At 48.0% G+C, this 16,874-nt stretch overlaps 1 protein-coding gene across 2 annotated transcripts in view; it reads left to right on the plus strand.

The window, feature by feature from the left end:
• Positions 1 to 172: 172 nt before the first annotated feature.
• DUSP3 (dual specificity phosphatase 3) overlaps positions 173 to 16,874 on the plus strand; it is a 50,520-nt gene continuing 33,818 nt past the window's right edge. The window contains exon 1 of one of the 2 annotated variants that reach the window (XM_014574902.2): positions 173 to 501. In XM_014574902.2, coding sequence (XP_014430388.1) covers positions 380 to 501 — 122 coding nt within the window. In that variant the 5' untranslated portion in view covers positions 173 to 379. The remainder of the gene's footprint in view (positions 502 to 16,874) is intronic. The other variant, XM_006125712.3, reaches the window with a different exon arrangement.

Consider the following 16,874-nt stretch of genomic DNA (forward strand, 5'->3'; position numbering starts at 1 on the left):
ACGTTCTAGCCGGGACGCGCAACGATACACAACGTTCCATGTCTGCTCTGAAGCCCCTAAGACTGGCGCGCGAACTCGACACCTGCTGCCTGCTCTCCCGGGGCTGCGGGGCGGGCGGGCTAGACCGTGGGGGCGCGATCCTCCAGGCGGAAGTGTCAGGATGGGGGGGGGGAGGGGGAGGCAGCAGGGATCGGGGTGCAGCGGGGCAAGGAAAACCCCCGCTCCGGGTGACCCGGCTGCTGGGTGTTGCTGGCAGAACCAGCTGATCCCGGCCCCTCCTATCAGGCTCAGCCCAGCTCTCGTGCGGGGAGAGAAGCGAGGCCCTGCCTAGAGCTGCGGAGCCGGAGTGGGGGCTGCGGGGAGGGGCCCAGATCTGGCCATGTCCGACTATGGGATCTCAGTGGAGGAGCTGAACGACTTGCTGGCTAACGGCACCGGCTGCTACAGCCTCCCCAGCGCGCACAGCAACGAGGTGGCGCCCCGCATCCACGTGGGGAACGCGTGAGTGCGGGGGGGGCAGTAAGGGGTGTGGGGTGCTGAGGCCCAGGCGGTGATCTCCCCAGCCAGCTCGCACCGGCTTGACTTGAGGGGCGGGCTGGGGGAAGCTGGGCTGCTGGCAACCCAGCTCAGCTCCCACCCCGCTCCTGTTCCCGCTGTGCGACTGTTTGTGTGCGAACTTGGCAGGGGGTTGGGGCCAGGGTCCTAGGAGGTCGCGGGAAGGAAAGATCTGTGAATTAGGGTTATGTGGCCCTGCCTGGGCATTCATGGCAAGGGCCCTGGGAGTTTTGAAATTGAATTATGGGAAATGAGGGGGGGGGGCTGCTTTGAAGCCCCTAAGATTGCAGAACTTAGGGTGGGCTCCTGCTTGTCTGTTAACAGGAAAGCCTTCTGAATTGCAGAAAAGGAGGTGCTTAAGAAATGGTATTAGTCAGAGGTTTTTGGTGGCCCAGAACCGAGGGGTGGCAGAATAAAAGCAGTCAACGCTAATTCAAGAAGGGGCTAAAAATGGCTTGCTCCCCAGGCTCAGATCTGAATGTGAATGTGTCAGCACTAGCCTTTTGCTACTGTTGCAGCTGGGCAGCTGTCCTGGCGGGTTACGTTTAAATTCTACAGGCCTACACACCACAAGAACCCCCTCGCCCCTGAATGGTAGCAGGTATTCAAGAAAATGTGTTATTTGCTCAGTTCTAGGGGTGGGAGAGCAGGGCTGTCACCCTGGGCACCAGCTTCCAGGAGGTGCCTTTAAAAAAACTATCTCAGCTGCTTGGGGGTGGGTTAGGATGCCAAAAATATTCTCCACCCTGGCTGGCAAGATGCCCGGGGGCTGTTCCTGTTCTAAGTTGTAAAGTATTTACAGTCACTCCGCCCAGGCCCGGGGGGATCTGTTCTCTGTTTCTGACCTGCTGTGAGATGTTGGGCCAGTCACTATATTGCTCTGTGCCTCGGTTTCCCTTCTCAGCCATTATCTCCTCTGTTTAGACACAAGATTTTGGGCAAGTGGTCTGACTCTTACTAGCAGAAGGTGGACCTGTGGGTGCTAAGGTGATACAAATTAGATCTTGCACCTTTATCCTACATACAAAAGAAGCTCATAAGAACGGCCATACTGGGTCAGACCCATGGTCCATCTAGCCCACTCTTCTGGCAGTGACTGGTGACAAATACTCCAGAGGGAATGAACAGAACAGGGGAAATCTGCTGGTGTCCAGTCCCAGCTTTTTGCAGTCAGAGGTTTAGTGTCCAGGGTTCCCTGTAAGCTGTGCGCTTGTGGGGCCACTCAGGAGAGATCCTAATGCTGCCCAGCTGATTAGCACAGTACCCACAGGTAGGTTTTTAGTTTCTATAGGTGGTGCACTTTTGCACATGCCTAAGGGCACATAAAATGTATTCTGCACATGGATGGGAAAAATGGGTCCTTTGTTATATAACACGTTTTCTCCACTTTTTCATAATTCTATAGACCATCTAAGTTGTCTCTTTTCTAAGATGACCCGTCCCAATCTTTTTATCTCTTCTAAAATGGAAGCTGTTCTATAGCTCTTAAGTTTTGTTGCCCTTCTCTTTACTTTTTCCAATATTAATGTGTCTTTTTTCCCCCTGAGATGGGGCAGTATTCAAGCTGTGAGCATATCATAGATTGAGATGGTGGTGGGCAACCTGGGGTCAGCCCTTTGAGGTTCTGTGTGTGGCCTGCAAGACATTTTGTTTACTGTCGCCCACACGCAGTGTTGCTGGATTCTGCTGGCTTTTATTCACATCGGTTTTTTTCCCCCCTTACCGGTATAACACAAAAGACACACAAAAAGAAAGGGACATGACGTGAGGTGCGTGCTGATTGCTTACAACATTGTGAACGCCGTGCACCCCCCTCCCCCCCCGCATCCAATCAAAACGTTTTATGGTTCATTCGGCACCACCTGCAAATTCTAGGTACACAAGGGCAGTTAACAAACCTACCTTATCCTGGGATACTGTCTTGGTTATGACAGTCTTTTGGCCACTGAGATGAAGGAAGGCCACTCGTGTGACACTTACTAGCCTCGGTTGCCTTATTGTGACACTGGGATTTGTTGTCTTATTTATTCTCTTATCTTTCCTATGGGTTACTAACATTCTGTTAGTTTTTTGATTTCTACTGCAGATGTTTTCAGGGAAATATCCACACTCACGCCAAGTTTTTTTGTTTTGTTTTGAAATGAGTGTGTAGTCGGGATTATATTTTCACATGAGCATTACTTTGCGGTTGTATTGCATTTCATCTGCCATTTTGTTGCCTAGTTTTGTGAGACCCTTTGTTATTTTTCGCAGTCTGCTTTGGACTTTATACAAAAGAGCAGGTTAGACAAACACCTGTCAGGGATAGTCTAGGTCAGTTGTCCCCAAACTGTGGGGTGTGAGTGAAGGAACTTCTGGGGTGGAGCGGGAGAGCCCTGAGCAACAGTCATGCCAGGGGTAACAGGGGAGTCTTTATTCAGCAGACAAAGATATCATAGGATGCCGTGTTTGGAGACGGAAGCCACCGAAGTTCAGATGGGAACTAAGATTCATATTTTTAACAAGGCAGGTAATCAGTCATTGGCACAGACTAACACGAGATATGATAAACGTTCCAGGCCTTGGAGACTGTAACTCGAGAACGAATGGCTTTCTAAATGTTGAGTTTGAATTCAGGCACAAGTCGTGGGCTAAATGCAGGAAGCACTGGGTGAAATTCTGTGGTGGTGTGGTAGGGCAGGCCAGACTAGAGGATTGTAACAGTTTCTTCTAGTTCTCAAATGGGTGATGTTTTCTTGATAACTGGTTTCTCGACTTCTTACACTGTCCCTGGAACTCTATATTGCTGTGAATATCTTACGCCGGCAGGTTTTAAACTGTTTGGCCTGCAGCCCACCCCACTCAACGCACCAGCAGCCAACCCTCCATGATGACAAAAGGGGTGCAAGACAGTGTGGAGCTGTGGGGTGTGGAAAGGAGGTTGGGTGCAGGAGTGGGCTGGGGGAGGAGGGGGTGAGGCCAGGAGGTTGGGTGCAGAAACAGGCTGAGGGTGTGTGTGTGTCAGGCCAGGAGGTTGGGTGCAGGAGTGCGGGGGGGGGGGGGGCAGTGTTAGGCTGGGAGGTTGGGTGCAGGAGTGGGGGGGGAGAGGGGGGGCGGTGTTAGGCTGGGAGGTTGGGTGCAGGAGTGGGGGGGGAAGGGGCGGTGTTAGGCTGGGAGGTTGGGTGCAGGAGTGGGGGGGGAAGGGGCGGTGTTAGGCTGGGAGGTTGGGTGCAGGAGCGGCCAGGGGGTTTGTGTTAGGCCAGGAGGTTGGGTGCAGGAGTGGGGGGGGGGGGCGGTGTTAGGCTGGGAGGTTGGGTGCAGGAGTGGGGGGGGGAGGGGGGGCGGTGTTAGGCTGGGAGGTTGGGTGCAGGAGCGGCCAGGGGGTTTGTGTTAGGCCAGGAGGTTGGGTGCAGGAGTGGGGGGGGGGGGCGGTGTTAGGCTGGGAGGTTGGGTGCAGGAGTGGGGGGGGAGGGGGGGCGGTGTTAGGCTGGGAGGTTGGGTGCAGGAGCGGCCAGGGGGTTTGTGTTAGACCAGGAGGTTGGGTGCAGGAGCGGGCTGAGGATGGGGGTCTGACTGGGGTTCTGGCCAATGGGAGCAGCTGGGAAAGCCTCCAGGTGAGCGGTTCCCTGTGCTGCCATTCCCACATGAGCTGGATCAGGCCTGTAAGGCTTGAGGCTGCCCCCCGCTCCCACTGCTGCAGAAATCCAACCTCATGGAGGGGTGGGGCTGGAGCAGGGAAGGGCCCAGCTCTGAGCCCGTGGCCCACCTGCAAGACAGTCGTGGACCACACTTTGAGAACCACTGTCCCAGATGAGATACTGGATGCTCATTGTGACTGTACTTTGGGATGTGAGCTTGTCTTGGTGGGACAGGGCAGAGGAGGAGGTAACTGTTTCGAGGCCTGGTGGCAGCCGGAAATCCGGACCCTTTTGAATTATTGTCGGGGCCCCTGCCCTACAGTCTGGGCAGCGCAGAATGACTGGCAGGGGGAGGCTCGCCCCAGCCCAGCCCTTCCACCCAAGGCCCTGCCCCTTCCGTTAAGGCCCCGAGCCAGCCCCTTTTTCCAGGAGCCTGGCATTTCTGTCCTCCCCCCTGTCCTGGCCTCTCCTTGGGGTCTTTCTCTCCTTCCTATGCCTTCTCCAGCTCCTGGTCCCTCTTCCACCCTGTCCCCACATCAGTTCCCTTCTCTGCTTCTGTCTTTCTCTCTGCTTTTACCCTGCCTTCCCCACCTCACTCCCCACCCCGCCTGCTGGCATGCGAATCCCTCCCCTGCGTTTGCTCCCACACAGCCCATCTGGTTTCATTGCCATGGGCATAAAGCCTTCAGCAGGCCAGGCAGCCATAAAAACTCTGCTGCCGTGTACAAGAAATAAACCACAGCTCTGTCTAGGCTCTGACATGACGGGTACTGAGTCCACGTCTCTCTAGCTCAGGGGTGGGGGAACCTTTTTTGGGTCGGAGGCCGCTGACCCACAGAAAAATCAGTTGGCGGCCGCGCACAAACAAGACCCCCACAGGAGGGTGGGGGGTGGAGCACCAGCGAGGGCTCCCCAATGGTGAGCCCCAGGCCTTAGGTTCCCCACCCCCACTATCTTCTAGGGCTTGTTGCAAAAGAACAGACGTCTTCCCACGGGTGTGGGGGAGGAGGGTCTTGTTTTCACAGGCTGGTAAGAGCTTGTTGGTCCCAGGATACTAGAGAGACACGGGTGAGCTCATGTCTTTTATTGGCCCACCACCTGTTCTAGTGAGAGAGACAAGCTTTCGAGCTATGCAGAGCTCTTCTGCTCCGGGAAAGTACTCCGTGCGACAGACCTGTGTTGGCATAACGACGTCACTCATGGGTGTGAAATCCATGCCCTTGAATGACACAGTTAGTTTAACCTCTCTCCTTCACACACACACACATACGCACACCTCTCTCTCACAAACATACACGCACGCACGTGTAACCCACACACCTAGTGTGGTTACTGAGCAATGCAAGTGGTACCTAGACCACAGCCACCATCAAGAGACCTCTACAGCTGGGAGCCAGCTGGCTTTTAGCTCAGAGTGTAAAGGGTCCTATACTCTGCTTCAGGGGTTCAAATCAGCCCCGTGGCAGTTACACACGCATGCACCTGTCTCTCTCTCATGCACCTCTCTCTCTTTTTTTCTCTCTCTCACACACACACACACCTCTTTCCCATACACACATACTTCTCACACACACACAGGCACAAACTTTATCACCCACACCCTCTCTCTCATGCACACATCTCTCACACACATATGCACCGTCTTTCTTTCACACACACCCACCCCTCTTTCTCTCTCTTTCTCTCACACACCCCTCTCTCTCACACACAAATGCACACGCACCTCACACACACAATGCACAAATTCTCTCTTTCATATATATTCACACCCTCTCTCTTTTTTTCTCTCTCACACACACATGCACCTCTCATACACAGATGCACAAACTCTCTCTCCCACACACACCCACACCCCTTTCTCAACACAGGCACACAGGCAACACCTCTCTCACACAGACTCACACACATATCTCTCTCACACACGCACGCAACTCTCTCACACTTTTTTTCACACACATACACTCCCCTCTCTTTCTCACACACATCTCTCTCAACACACGCACACATCTCTCTTACACATGCTCACACACACACCTCTTGACAGGCTGAGAACACACACACACAGAGCATAGACAGCGGGACATTGACAGATTGCCATAGCTACCACAGCTTGTTGAAGGGGTTTTACAGAGCGGCTTAACGAGTGATTTTGACAGTTGTGCAGCTGCATGGAAACAGCTGGGCCATGCTGAGCTAGTGCACTAGTGTAGCTATGGCCTAAAGGGCTAACGGCTGTGCTGCTGTAGCACAGTCCATGAAGACAAGCTGTCGGAATGTCACCGCTCTCTCCAAGATCAAAACAGAATATGGACTAAGGGACCATCAAGGGGAGGTGACTGGTCAACACCCCTTTAGTCATAAAACAAAAAGGAGGGAGCATTGTGGGTCAAAATAAGCCATGTTTCATTTAATAAAGATACTGGATTTATCGCTTATCTCAGCAATTAGATAACCGGTTAAACGTTAAGTTTAATCGGTTAATTGATTAATTAGGCGAGAGAAGGGCCAGGGTGTGAGGCTGCTGACTCCCAGCCTGCGAGCCCACATGGGCTGCGAGCTGGCATCCCCCTCTGTTCCTCTCCGCGGCTGCTTCCAGCCCTGTGTGAGGCTAGCGACTCCGAGCCTGCATAGGGCTGCTCCCGGGTAACGGTTATCCTTTACCCAGTGAGCATCACTCCTTAGAAGTGATGCTTACGGGGTAACCTGGTTACTTGTTCACATCCCGACCTGCAACCTACTAACCCCCACCCCTGTCCTATGACTATGGGGGTTCTAATGGGCCACTTCCCCTTGAATGGACCAGTAGACGGTGCCGATCAGGGGCGGGGAGGACCTGAAGTTACTTCCCTTTCGACGGGGATTTCATCATTTCCATAGCAACATGTGATTGATTGCACAATGCTAGGATTATGACTTCACCGCAGGTTCGAACAAAAGGTAATGCCGGGTTGCAGATGGCACCAGCCCCTATCCAAACCCGTGAATGGGCACAGCAGAAATGGGGATTCTAGGAGTTCGTACAAGCTAATGACATTGCATTTGTACAGACGTTCTCTCTTTTTTTTAACCTCTGCTTTGTCATTAAAGTCTTTGTTCAAAATCCATTAAACCGTTCGGCAGAGAAACTGTGGAGGCTTATGGGAGAGTGCGATTTCTGTGGAAGTTTTGTATTCCTCCTATGTGGCAGCACAGCGTGTCACAGCAGTGCGAATGTGTTGACAACTGACAACAGTCTTTTATTCTGGTTGTGGAACTGAAAGGTCAGGCTCTCCAATTACTGTGATAAAATCTTACCCCAAAAGTAACTTTCTGGTTTAGTGTCTGTTTCACTTACTATGTCAGATATAATGGCTTATACAAACTATGTCCTGCAAAAAGGTTTGTGTTATACAACTATTCTAACCGTGCAAATTGTTTAGCATGTCAGTATGGAGATATTGTGAGTCCTATTTGCATCACGATAGACCCGTGTGAGTCTTCATCCCTACAAAGTAACATGTAAAAAAAAAAAAATCTGGCAAAGTGATGGTGCCCGGATTTGCTGTGCAAACTGAGGTGGCTTGAATGGTTCATGTCTTGCTTTTTGGCCCTCGTGTAATCCTTGAGCCCCTCTGTCCTGAGTGTGTGGCCTAGGGGATAGGGCGTTCATCTGGGGAGGACAGGCTGGTGCATTCTAGTCCCACCCACCTTGGGAGAGGTGGGATAAAGGGTGCCCTGAAAATAAGATGGTGGGGTGGGTTCTAGTGTGGGATAGGGTGTTTGCTTGGGGAGGGCAGGGTGGTAGGGCTCCAGTCCTGCCTACCTAGGGAGAGGCAGGATAAAGGGCACCCTGAAAGTAAGGTGGTGGGGTGGGTAGCAACTGTCCTGCTGAGGAGAAGGGAGTGACTTGAACAGTTGCTCTGAGACTGAAGCATCAACTCAGTTCTGGATGGATCACTTCTTTTGGGGGGATTTATCGCTGATGTATCACTGCCCAGTGGAAGCACTTAAAATATCTTATCCTAGAGCAGATACATCTCTGCAGGGTTTCAGACTCAGAGAAATCACAAGTCACATGCGGGCTGCTGCATTCAAACAGATGAATCAGAGAATCTGAATTGGATCCAGAATAAATTTTTGCTTGAAACCTCTGGGGCTATTTGACTTCATAGTATGGCTGGTTTTCCTTGTGAATGAATCATCCAGAGCTAAACATGGGAGTGGTGTTAGAGCAGGGCTATTCAACACACGACCCGTGGGCTGCATACAGCCCACAGCCTGTTTGTTTGTGGCCTGCGGCGTGGTGTGGGTTTATGCAGGGCTCAACATACGGCCCACAGGTGGGATCCTTTGAACAGGGCCTCCACTGGGAACACACTCCATAATGATGAGTCAATATAATGGTCGTGTGTTGATATGCGTTTTAATAGTTACATTCCTGGACTGTCATTGCTCATTAAAAGTGCTGTCCTATGGGTGGAAATCAGGTAAATATTGCATTTTATGAATATCAGCAGAACTGACTTAAATGGGGCCTGCGTGTTGGGTAGACTTGCCTTAATCTTTGTATTCATGCCCATCAGCGTGAAAGAAGCTATTTGCGTATATTGCATGTATACGCAACCATACTTAAGTTGCGGCCTTCGGCATGTGCTGTAAATATCATTGTGGCCCCCGGGGCTTCCAAAGTTGAGTAGACTTGTGTTAGAGTATTCAGGGATCTCTCTTTGCTCAGAAATTGAGAACGGTGCGATTAAATTGGAACACGGACGGTGCAGTATGAACCGTGCCTCTGTCGAGGGACTTAGTGCCAAAACACTGCATTTTCTATATAATATGGAGCCTTTCAACCCGACCTGATGATAACTGGGTTCAGGACGAGTTTGGGTCTGAAAACAACCCACCGCTCTCTGGGTTAGGTCAGGTAATCTCTGATGACCTCCTTCTGTCCCCCTCCGTCCCCCGGTCTTCCATGGTCTGCCACCACTTTGCTGCACAGTGGTGTGAGTGGGTTGACGACCCACAATGCCATTCCCTCTATGGATGTTAAAATGCGTTTGATTAATTAACCGTGTAACCACTGAACATTTCAGCTGTTATTGTTAGGGATGTTAAATATCGGTTAATTGAATAGTCGAGTAACATCATTTATTCGTATTGGTTATTCGACTATTCTATAGTCCCCGGGGGTGGGGCCGGCAGCAGTGCAGGGTGCCAGGTGGGAGCTAGTCCTCAACGGGAGCCATTTTAAAAACCAGCTCCTTTTGCGGACTGGCTGCTTGTTGCCCTGGGTGTGTCTAGACTACAGGGTTTTTTCGAAAAAAGTGGCCTTTTTTTGAAAAAACTTCCCCTGCATCTAGACTGCTGCCGCGTTCTTTCGAAAGTAAATCGAAAGAACGCGGCAGTTTTTTCGACCGCAATAAACCTCGTTTTACGAGGAAGAACGCCTTTTCTCAAAAGTGCTCTTTCGAAAAAAGGCGCTATGTAATATAAACTGTGCTTTTTTGAAAGAGAGCATCCAGACTGCCTGGGTGCGCTCTTTCGAAAAAGCGGCTTGCTTTTTCAAAAGTACTGATTGTAGTCTAGACGTTCTTTTTCGAAAGAGGCTCGCAGTCTAGATGTAGCCCCTGTGATTCTGCCTCCGAAGGCAGCAGCCCCTGTCTGGGGGGCGGGTGTGTCTGAGCTCCCAGACTTGGTACGAACTGGCATCGATCCAGGTTTCCTGCCCGCCAGCTCCTAATACACTTTAAATGCAGAGCCACAGTGGGGGTAGGTCTCAGACCCAGGTGTGTGCCAGAACTGAGCTGGATTGCTGGCCAGCCTGGTAAAAAATTGACTGGTTGGGGTGAGGAAGTGGGGGAGAAATGCATGTAGTCTGTAACATTAACCTATAAGCTTTTGTTTATCGGTTAATCGGCTACACTCTTCCATCCCTAGTTACAGTTACATGCAATTTTGCAAGGCTATAGACGTGAGGGTTTATCTTTTTACTTGCCATGAGCTGCAGTTGAGAATCTTAAGACACAATCCTCAAATGCATCCAAAGCATTTTAAATAGTAATTGACGTAGAGTCAGGCCAGGTTTGGGAGGAAGTGTTGAGCTGGGCTTGGGTTGAGTCTGAAAATGACTCCGCTCTCTCAGGCTTGGGTCATTTTTGGGTGGGCTGAAGATCTAGTTGAGTTCAGATCAGGCTTTAAAATTAGGTCTGAACAGACCTCAAATATAATAGATGAAGGAAGTAATCCAAAGAGGATGGAGAGAGGCTGTTCTCAGTGGCGGCAGATGATCGAACGAGGAGCAACTGTCTCAAGTTACAGTGTGGGAGATCTAGGTTGGATAGCGGAAAAATTATTTCCCTCGGAGGGTGGAGAAGCACTTGAATGGGTTCCCTAGAGGTTTTTAAATCTGGGTTTGACAAAGCCCTGGCTGGGAAAAGAGGAGACTGAGGGGGGATATGATAGAGGTATATAAAATCATGAGTGGTGTGGAGAGGGTTGATAAAGAAAAGTTATTTATTAGTTCCCATAATAGAAGAACTAGAGGACACCAAATGAAATTAATGTGTAGCAGGTTTAGAACTAATAAAAAGAAAGTTCTTCTTCACACAGTGTGTAGTCAACCTGTGGAACTCCTTGCCAGAGGAGACTGTGACGGCTAGGACTATAACAGAGTTTAAAGAGAAGCTAGATAATTTCATGGAGGTTAGGTCCATAAAAGGCTATTAGCCAGGGGATAAAATGGTGTCCTTGGCCTCTGTTTGTCAGAGGCTGGAGAGAGATGGCAGGAGACAAATCGCTGATCATTGTCTTCGGTCCACCCTCTCTGGGGCACCTGGTGCTGGCCACTGTCGGCAGACAGGCTACTGGGCTAGATGGACCTTTGGTCTGACCCAGTACGGCCGTTCTTATGTTCTTATGATAATTTAGTTGGGTGGTGGTGTCTTGCTTTGGGCAGGGATTTGGATTTGATGACCTCCTGAGGTCTCTTCCAGCCATAGGATACTATGTTGAAAACATGAAGATCCAACAGCAAAGGATAATAATGGAAAAGCATGTCCAGATTACTAGTTCCTCAAAAAAGAGGCTCAAAGTAAAGTGTAAACAATATTGCACAGGTTACTGATTAGTACAATTATATAATTTTCAGATAATGCAGTAGAATAATTCAGCATAAAGAATGAAATCAAATCCAGCTTCTGTAATTTTTCTAGATCATCCTCAATCTACTGACCCAATTTCAACATTTTCCTCATGTTCAGACTGTTTTGAATTGCATCTCCAGGAAGTATTTTATAGAAAATAATTGTTTCTGGCTATCTAGTACCAATGAATCATAAATTCCTAACTGAATATCATTAAAAAGGAACAGGGCATGCCTAAGGTTTTCCTATTACATGTATTAATATTTGAGAGCCAGACTTCCTGTATCTTAGGGCAACAGGATATGAATGTGGATGTGATTAGAGCCCCATGCAGATTCAAAATTAGTATCTGCAGCTGTCGGTGATTTTCAAACATGCTCTGTGGATGCAGATATCTGCAGATTTGCAAGGCTATAGACGTGAGGGTATATTTTTTTCCTTGCAATGAACTGCAGTCAAGAATCTTAACAAACAATCCTCAAATGCATCCAAAGCATTTTAAAGAGTAATTGATGTAGAGTCAGGCTGGGAGCAGATCTTGTGGTGTGATGGCATAAAATTGTAAATGCACAGAACGCTCTTCAGCCTATTGGTTTGTGTGTTTGCATTTCCCCCTCCTCCAGCCCTGTTCTGACATAGACCATTTATCTGATTAAAAAAAACCAAACAAAACCGCAGAAACCTGTGTCCTGTGAAAAATTTCTGTTCTATCGAAAAGGCAGCAAATCTTGCATATGCCACAGCATCACGTCTGCACTGCTGGCAGAGAAACTCTGTTGTATTTCAAACCATGTTTTGGAAACCTATAAGCCCTTCAGGCCCCAGCTCCAGAATATGTATTAGGTAATGAGATCTTGCTAAGGAAGGAGGAGGCTTTGTCTACACTTAGCAGTTTAAAGCACAACGCGGCTTCCAGTGCGGTAGTCTGGTTCACACTGGTGCTACAGTTCTGACCCAGTCACTATAACCCCTCCTCGTATGGGACCCGCTCCAAACCCCTAATCATTTTAGTTGCCCTTTTCTGAACTCTTTCCAAGGCTAAAATATCTTTTTTGAGGTGAGGAGACCACATCTGTACATAGTATTCAAGATGTGGGCGTACCATAATTTTATACAGGGGCAGTAAGATATTCTGGGTCTTATTTTCTATCCCTGTCTTAATAATTCCTAGCATCCTATTTGCCTTTTTGACCGCCGCTGCACACTGCATGGAAGTTTTCAGAGAACTGTCCACGATAATGCCAAGATCTCTTTCCTGATTTGTCGTAGCCAAATTAGCCCCCATCATACTGTACGTATAGTTGGGGTTATTTTTCCCAATGTGCATTACTTTACACTTATCCACATTAAATTTCATTTGCCATTTTGTTGCCCAATCACTCAGTTTGGTGAGATCTTCTTGGAGTCCCTCACAGTCTGCTTATGTCTTGACTATCCTAAACAGTTTGGTATCATCTGCAAACTTTACTACCTCACTGCTTACCCCTTTCTCCAGATCATTTACGAATAAGTTGAAAAGAATTGGTCCCAGGACTGACCCTTGGGGGACACCACTAGTTACCCCTCTCCAATCTGAAAATTTACCATTTATTCCTACCCTTTGTTTCCTGTCTTTTCATAGAATCATAGAATAATAGGACTGGAAGGGACCTCAAGAGGTCATCGAGTCCAGCCCCCCGCCCTCAAGGCAGGACCAAGCTCCGTCTACACCATCCCTGACAGATGTCTATCTAACCTGTTCTTAAATATCTCCAGAGAGGGAGATTCCACCACCTCCCTTGGCAATTTATTCCAATATTTGACCACCCTGACAGTTAGGAATTTTTTCCTAATGTCCAATCTAAACCTCCCCTGTTGCACTTTAAGCCCATTACTCCTTGTCCTGTCCTCAGTAACCAAGAGGAACAAATTTTCTCCTTCCTCCTTGTGACACCCTTTTAGATATTTGAAAACCGCTATCATGTCCCCCCTTAATCTTCTTTTTTCCAAACTAAACAAGCCCAGTTCATGAAGCCTGGCTTCATAGGTCATGTTCTCTAAACCTTTAATCATTCTTGTCGCTCTTCTCTGTACCCTTTCCAATTTCTCCACATCTTTCTTGAAATGTGGCGCCCAGAACTGGACACAGTATTCCAGCTGAGGCCTAACTAGTGCAGAGTAGAGCGGCAGAATGACTTCATGAGTTTTGCTTACAACACACCTGTTGATACAACCTAGAATCATATTTGCTTTTTTTGCAACAGCATCACACTGTTGACTCATATTCAACTTGTGGTCCACTATGACCCCTAGATCCCTTTCCGCCATGCTCCTTCCTAGACAGTCGCTTCCCATCTTGTATGTATGGAACTGATTGTTCCTTCCTAAGTGGAGCACTTTGCATTTCTCTTTATTAAACCTCATCCTGTTTACCTCTGACCATTTCTCTAACTTGCTAAGGTTATTTTGAATTATGTCCCTATCCTCCAAAGAAGTTGCAACCCCACCCAGTTTGGTATCATCTGCAAACTTAATAAGCGTACTCTCTATCCCAATATCTACATCATTGATGAAGATATTGAACAGTACGGGTCCCAAAACAGACCCTTGCGGAACCAGTTCTCAATCCAAGAAAGGACCTTCCCTCTTATCCCATGGCCATGTAATTTACACAAGAGCCTTTGGTGAGGGACCTTGTCAAAGGCTTTCTGAAAATCTAAGTATACTATATCTACTGGATCCCCCTTGTCCGCATGTTTGTTAAGCCCTTCAAAGAACTCTAATAGATTAGTAAGACAGGATTTCCTTTTACAGAAACCATGTTGACTTTTGTCCAACAAATTATTTTCTTCTACATGCTTCACAATTTTATTCTTTACTATTGTTTCAACTAATTTGCCCGGTACTGAAGTTAGACTTACCGGTCTGTAATTGCCAGGATCGCCTCTAGAGCCCTTTTTAAATATTGGTGTCATGTTGGCTACCTTCCAGTCATTAGGTACGGAAGCCGATTTAAGGGATAGGTTACAAACCACAGATAATAGCTCAGCAATTTCCCATTTGAGTTTTTTTAGAACCCTTGGATGAATGCCATCCGATCCTGGAGATTTGTTAACATTACGTTTTTCTATTTGTTCCAAAACCTCCTCTAATGACACTTCAATCCGGGACAGTTCCTCAGATTCATCACCCACAAAGGACGGTGCAGATTCGGGAATCTCCCCAACGTCCTCAGCCGTGAAGACTGAAGAAAAGAAATCATTTAGTTTCTCCGTAATGGCTTTATCGTCCTTGATTGCTCCTTTTATAGCTCGATCATCTAGGGGACCCACAGGTTTTTTAGCAGGCTTCCTGCTTCTAATGTACTTAAAAAACTTTTTGTTATTTCTTTTTGAGTTTTTGGCTAGCTGTTCCTCAAAATCTTTTTTTGCTTTTCTTATTACATTTTTACACTTGATTTGACAGTGTTTATGTTCCTTTCTATTTATCTCACTAGGATTGGACTTCCAATTCTTAAAAGATACCTTTTTGTCCCTCACTGCTTCTTTTACATGGCGGTTAAGCCACGGTGACACTGTTTTAGGTCTCTTGCTATGTTTTTTAATTTGGGGTATACATTTAAGTTGGGCCTCTATTATGGTGTCTTTAAAAAGTTTCCATGCAGCTTTCAGGGATTTGGCTCTAGTCACTGTGCCTTTTAATTTCTGTTTAACTAACCTCATTTTTGTGTAATTCCCCTTTTTGAAATTAAATGCCAGGGTGCTGGACTGCTGGAAATGCATGTGCATTTCTGAGAATGCCACCAAAGAGGTCCTGGATTTCAGTCTCTTTCCTAGCAGCCTAAATTTGGCTTCCAGGACAACTCTCCTACCCTTCCCTATGTCATTGGTACCGACATGTACCACGACCACCGGTTCCTCCCCAGCACTACACATAAGTCTATCTAGATGCCTCGAGAGATCTGCAGCCTTTGCACCAGGCAGGCAAGTGACCATACGGTTCTCTCGGTCATCACAAATCCAACTATCTATGTTTCTAACGATCAAATCACCCACTACTAACACCTGCCTCTTCCTAACTAGCATCCCCTCCTCCTCAGAGGTATCCTCAGTGCAAGAGGATACCGCAACATCCTCTGGGAGGATGGTCCCAACTACGGCATGGTTTCCCTCTGCTTCCATTGAATGCCCTGTTCCCTTGAGACTGTCATCCTCCTTAAGAGCACTGGGGCTCTCAGACTGGAGGTGGGACAGTACTACAGTGTCCCGGAAAGTCTCATCAACATAGCTCTCTACTTCCCTTAGCTCCTCCAGTTCAGCCACCCTGGCCTTCAAAGCCCAAACTCGGTCTCTGAGGGTCAGGAGCTCCTTGCAACGGGTGCACACATACGCCACCCGCCTACAGGGCAGGTAGTCATACATGTGACACTCGATGCAATAAACAGGATAGCCCCCACTCTGCTGCTGGGCTTCTGTCTCCATTTTTCTAATGAATAAGTTTAAGTATAAACTGGGATTCTTTTTAAAACTCTGGAATATAGATTATTATAAGAGTTATGTTTTAAAGAAGGTCAGAAGTCACTAGTGCCCTCTAAACTTCCCCTCTCCAAACTCCCTCTCCAAACTCCCTGTTAGCTGTTCCTGTTTGCAAGTTCTCTGGTCGCTGAGTCACAGGCTTATATAGCTCTGCTAGCCCCTCCCCCTGACTGAGGCTCAGCCAATTAACAGAGGCTTCTAGATTTCAAACCTTTTAGAAGCTCCTTCAAACCAACCAACCAACCAAACAGACAAACATTAGCTCAGCACACAGCAAATAACTCCCCCACACACAAACACACACTCCAGACAGCCACTTACCACAAGGGTCCCGTTTTTACTCCTCTTTTACCTGGAGAACTCCCTCTCCAAACTCCCTGTTAGCTGTTCCTGTTTGCAAGTACTTCTCATCAAAGATACGGTGACTCCAGCTATGCAATTTACATATCTGGAGTTGGGTATCTTGCATCAATTTTCTCCACCAGTGCAGACCAAATTCATGGTGCCCACCTGAGTGGGGGAATTTTAGAAAATACTTGCTCCTTCATGAGGAGCTTGAGGTACACTTTAGTTTACTCTGCATTTGTTATACCTATGTAGCAAGTGTATGTATTTTGGCCTGTCATCCGACTGCGAAGATAGATGAGTTGTTTAATGGCTGCCTACTAGTTATGGGTGAGAGTTAACCTTTTGTTGGTGTGCATCACCCATTAAGGTGGTTAACCTTTCACATTCCTTGTATGACAATCCCAATAAAAATTGACTTGTGCCGTCTCTGGGGGGCACAGATAGGTACAGTGGAGAAGTGATTAGTGAATTATGCCTTCTAGCAAGGCTTGGACTGTGACTCTTTATTGCTTGGTTCGGATGTCACATTACAATCTTACTTAGGACTATTTACCATTAACGGCTGCCATATGGGCCTGGGATTCTGTGGAAGGTAAAAGCGATCTATGTTTGGAAGAAAGTCCCTCTCATGTAACATCTGTACTAGTGGTGCAGGGCCAGCACAGGGAGAGTTCTGTATTCACAGCACCAAAGATTCCATGCGCTGCTTCGGGGAAAAG

Source organism: Pelodiscus sinensis, chromosome 29 (assembly GCF_049634645.1).
Source record: "Pelodiscus sinensis isolate JC-2024 chromosome 29, ASM4963464v1, whole genome shotgun sequence".
Classification (NCBI taxonomy): domain Eukaryota; kingdom Metazoa; phylum Chordata; order Testudines; family Trionychidae; genus Pelodiscus; species Pelodiscus sinensis.